The sequence below is a fragment of the Carya illinoinensis genome, chromosome 6, assembly GCF_018687715.1.
Source record: "Carya illinoinensis cultivar Pawnee chromosome 6, C.illinoinensisPawnee_v1, whole genome shotgun sequence".
Taxonomy (NCBI): Eukaryota; Viridiplantae; Streptophyta; class Magnoliopsida; order Fagales; family Juglandaceae; genus Carya; species Carya illinoinensis.
In genome coordinates this window covers 30,531,356-30,535,862 of record NC_056757.1, presented here as the reverse complement: position 1 = coordinate 30,535,862, position 4,507 = coordinate 30,531,356, and the positions used below count along the sequence as shown (strand labels likewise).

Genomic DNA, 4,507 nt, shown 5'->3' with positions numbered 1-4,507 from the left:
TTGAAGATAAGTTGTTTTGATATTATCTTGATTTGATTTTCATAATTATCAAATCACTTTGATTTGATATTATCTTGAATCGTATTGATTTGATTATTTTCAATATATATTATTAATAGAATAAAAGTTCTAAATTCAAACTCTAACTCTACAATCTATCTCATTTAATTAAATATTCTACGTGTTGGGTCATGCATGCACCTATTAAGGGAGAGTCTGATCCACACGTAAGGTCAGGAAAGTGTTAACATATAAAATAAATAAAAAAAATCTATATATTCTCACCGGTTTAAGCATTTAGGCTAACTAGTGATTTCACAAAACAATATTCAGAAGCTAGCTCCTCGTTCCGTGGCCGGGAATAGATCTCCTGTTATTGAAACAATCGAAGGGAAGATTGCAAATTATGATACAAGCACTCACAAAGTTGGATGGATGGATACAAAATATATAACTAAAATCATATATATTACAGATATCACTCGCTTAATTAATTAATGGGATTGCTAGAATTGACGACCTTTGTCATCCTGATCTTCCTCTTGTCTTTCTTGGTGGGGATGATGCGATGAGGCGGAAGATGGAGATGAAAATGACGAGAATTGTGAAGCAAAAGATTCTTGATTAAAAAGACTCGAAGTGTAATAAGGGAATTCAACATCAGAACTGGAAAGAAGCTGTGCGTACTGATATAGGCCAGGGAAAGTCTCCTGTGACAAGGTCGACGGAGGGGGATTAACAACTGGCCCTGGATTTTGAACAGGAGGTACTGCAGACTGGGAGACTCGTGTATTTCCAAAAGCCGATTGGCATCCATATTCGGACGTCGTTCCCTGAACTCGTTCAGGAAAATTAAGCTTGGCTTTGGTGCCTTTAAAATTCAGAGCTGCTCTATCATATGCCAGGGCTGCATCCTCAGCGGTTTCGAATGTGCCGAGCCAGACTCGGGCTGCTTTTTTTGGGTCTCGAATTTCAGCTGCCCATTTTCCCCATGGTCTTTGTCTTACTCCTCTATAGTGTCGTCTTCTTGTATTCTCTTCACAAGTTCATGCATGCAAAAAAAAAAAAAAAAAAAAAAAAGAGGGCCACAGCACATGATATGAGGCATTAATATGTACTTAATATAATTAATAACTACGATATTTAAGTGGGATCTCGAAGAAATAGGCTTAAATAACAACTTAATATTCTCGAATTCGATCGTCAGCTAATATATACAATCAGATAATGATGCTTATTACACTCTCATGCCTTTTACTGGCCAGGAGTTATTTTACTGCACAACTCCTAGCTAGTAGAGATCATATAATGCAGAATTATTAACATATCGTGTAGGTTGGGTACATTGATCAGGTGCGTACACAAGATATATATAGGATTAAGGAAAATACTTTAACCACAAAACAAAATGATTGTACAAAAGTAAACCATAAACTGATGTAGTTTAAAAGTTACTTTTATTGTAAAGTAGATCTAATAGATTTTATGAAACTATGGAAGTTTGTAAATTTACTTATATTAACCCCTTATGTCTATGGCAGTTCTCTAGGTTTATGTTTCGAGTTTGCTATTAGACGCATGCAACATGCCGCTCCCCTAACTTCCTAACATTTTCATGCATGCATAATGTGGAAAGCTAGAAGTGGGGCATCAGCTGCACTTTTCCACAATAAAAATTAGTACCTCATGCACTATGACAAAGTAAAAAAAATTCTTAAAAGTGGTCTACAAATCCCGGCCACATGCATCATACAATTCCTAATTCTTAAACTCTAACCTGAGAAGTAATGCTGCACTTTGGTTTAAGGCGTTAATTTGTTTTTATTACTTTGAGCAGGAGAGGTGAGAAAACTCATTTCACACAAGACTCATGTGAAAATCAAAGTAAATCTATTGAATACAAACTCATACATTTTTCCTTCAGTAGAAGATCAGAAGCATTATTCGAACTGTTGTTCGAGACCCGGTGGTTCTAAGGTTAGAGCTACCTAGGCAAAAGTAGTGATTATTTTTACTGCATACATTGGAAGAGTGCGTATCTCCACCGAAACTTTTATCAGCAGCAAACATTAATGGGCTAGCAGAATTAGCTGACTTTTTTCAAGTTAGGCAGACTTAAAGCAATGAATAACATATGTAGAAATCTTAAGAACATGGCATGACATATATAGTATAATTCTAGCCAGGATAAGGTTAAAGGTCACTTGGTCAAAGACGGAACAATATTGGAAGGATGGTAATCCACGGAACATATATAGATCGAGAAAATGATCAGTAGTGGAATTTAAAGCTTTACTTGATGGAAGATGTGTGAAAGGGTTTTCATTCAATCAAAATAAAAGAAAGAAAAAAGAGACAATAAACATTAAAAAAATGTGAAATACATGAAAATCTGAGAAAGAAGCATGAAAATTAAGAATGTCTCCATTTCCATGGGAGAGAGAGAGAAAGAGGAAGATCAGATATTTACGCAAAGTAGTAGGATACATTGAACTTGACTGGATGAAAATTAATCTATAAAAAAACAATGAAGAGATATTTTCTCCTTTAGAATCTTTTTGTCCCATATGTATGATCTGGTTGGGCTGAGTTATATACTGAATAGAAATAATAGTTGGCGTTATTCTTAAGGTTGAGTTAGGAACCCAGATAAACTTATTCATCTACCGAGGACGATGATTTTTTACCTTTTTTTACAACAACAAACAAAAAAAAGAGGATCCACAAGAAGCTATGATCGATAGAGATAGATCACGACATCTTTGACAATATAACTATTGTAAGAGCAATCAAAAGAAGCAAAATCAGGAAACTTTGACGATTTATATTATATTAAAAACATATGATATGAACAAGTTCCGCATCTGAACTCTACAGACCCACAAAATTCAACAACTTTAAATCCATAAATTACTAAGGATCGTAAAAACACCTGCATAATAGTAGAGAACTAGAAAGTATTAGTGCTCAAGCTTGCAAGCCAAATATGTTGGGTACCTTGATCTTGAACCGGTTGAGATGAATCAGGTTCTTCTTTCACCGGAGCCTCATGGATGGTTAATGGGGTTGATTGCACCAGAGAACTTTGCTGATCGTCGATCGTTCCCATAACCTGAGTGAGAGCAGAAACCATGGCAGACATGTCGTCAGTTTGTGATGACCAAGAAGATGCATAAGCTGGGAAGTCATGATCATGCTGATCTTTCTCTTTCTCCTCTGATGTTTCCGAAGGAAGTGGCCGCTTTCCATACCTCCGATCCACTTTTGAAACTTGTTGCAAGCTGATGAAATGCTGTTTTTACGATACTATAGCACTAGGGCATCTGGAGCACGATCTGCTCTTGCAGATATATATATATATATATAGATATATATATATATATATATTTTTTTTTTCTTTGCAATTTGTCTGTTGGGGGAATTTAAGGAACGCACCAAATTGGTGCTCTTGATTATGTAATTTATAGGGAAAATATAGGGTTTAGATATTATTACAGAAGTTTTTTATTTGTTCATTTTTTTGGGTTTTTGTACTGAGTTTATTTTGTTATATTCGGTAGTGTACTAAAGTAAAATACAAGAGCTATGCTAGGGTTACCTCGTACCTTTATGTACACTCTCAAGCACTTGATCCTCCGTTGAACAAGTGTCCGGTAGGGTGAAATTGATTTCAATTTTTGGAGTGTGATAAAATTATTACCCATGGGATCAACATGATTAACTTTGTTTCGCACTGTTAGCCATGGGAACGTCCGATAAAATCTTTGATTTTAAGTTTAAATAAACGAAAAATATAGTTGCAAGCATAATTGTTCACTAATCTGTATACTAATGTGATGTGATTGGTTAAAAAGTAAATTTTATTGAAAATAGTATTAATTTAAATTTTAAATATGAATAAATCAATATTAGTACACAGATTAATACGCAACTATGCTTGTATGTAGCAAAAATCTTAAATAAATATATAAATTGCCAATCAATATGATCTAGTTATGAGTTAACAATGCATGACAATCTTCGCTACATGTTATCCACGGAATTTTTAATGAGAAAATATAAAAAACTACATTATTATCTTGTCATCATCTCAATCTATATGTTGCTGTATCATTATTTAATAATTAGTCTTTTATTAAATAGTTATTCAAAGGAAAATTTAATAATTATTAAAGTGAAGTGCTAAATAACCTATAGACAGATTTCATAAAAATAAAACTCACAAATAGATGTAAGTACTAGATGTAATATAAAAGAATTCATTTGGTTATACAGTTTAGATAAAATGAAATGAGATGAGATGTTATGCTATGTTTAAAGTTAAATAAAATATTAATATAATATAATTTTTTAACATTAGTTTTGTTTTGAAATTTGAAAAAATTGAATTGTTTATTATATTTTATGTAAAAATTTTAAAAACTTATAATTATTAGATTAGATGAAATGAGACATAATTTGATTTTGTGTAATCAAACTAGCCCTTAGATAGTTTCTAATTCTATTG

At 33.0% G+C, this 4,507-nt stretch overlaps 1 protein-coding gene across 1 annotated transcript; it reads right to left on the bottom strand.

Annotated features, from left to right (window-relative positions):
* Positions 1-352: 352 nt before the first annotated feature.
* Positions 353-3,417, bottom strand: LOC122314215 (ethylene-responsive transcription factor ERF113-like). Its single transcript, XM_043129639.1, has 2 exons — positions 2,998-3,417; positions 353-1,036 (listed from the first exon to the last, which is right to left on the bottom strand). The coding sequence occupies exons 1-2, from the start codon at positions 3,140-3,142 to the stop codon at positions 507-509; spliced, it is 675 nt and encodes a 224-aa protein (XP_042985573.1). The 5' UTR covers positions 3,143-3,417; the 3' UTR covers positions 353-506.
* Positions 3,418-4,507: the final 1,090 nt, after the last annotated feature.

Excerpts from the sequence above, each read along its gene's own strand:
- LOC122314215 (XM_043129639.1), bottom strand. The coding sequence starts at position 3,142 with ATGTCTGCCATGGTTTCTGCTCTCACTCAGGTTATGGGAACGATCGAC. Across the intron at positions 1,037-2,997 it reads TCAACCGGTTCAAGATCAAG|AGAATACAAGAAGACGACAC; the intron begins GTACCCAACATA and ends GAACTTGTGAAG.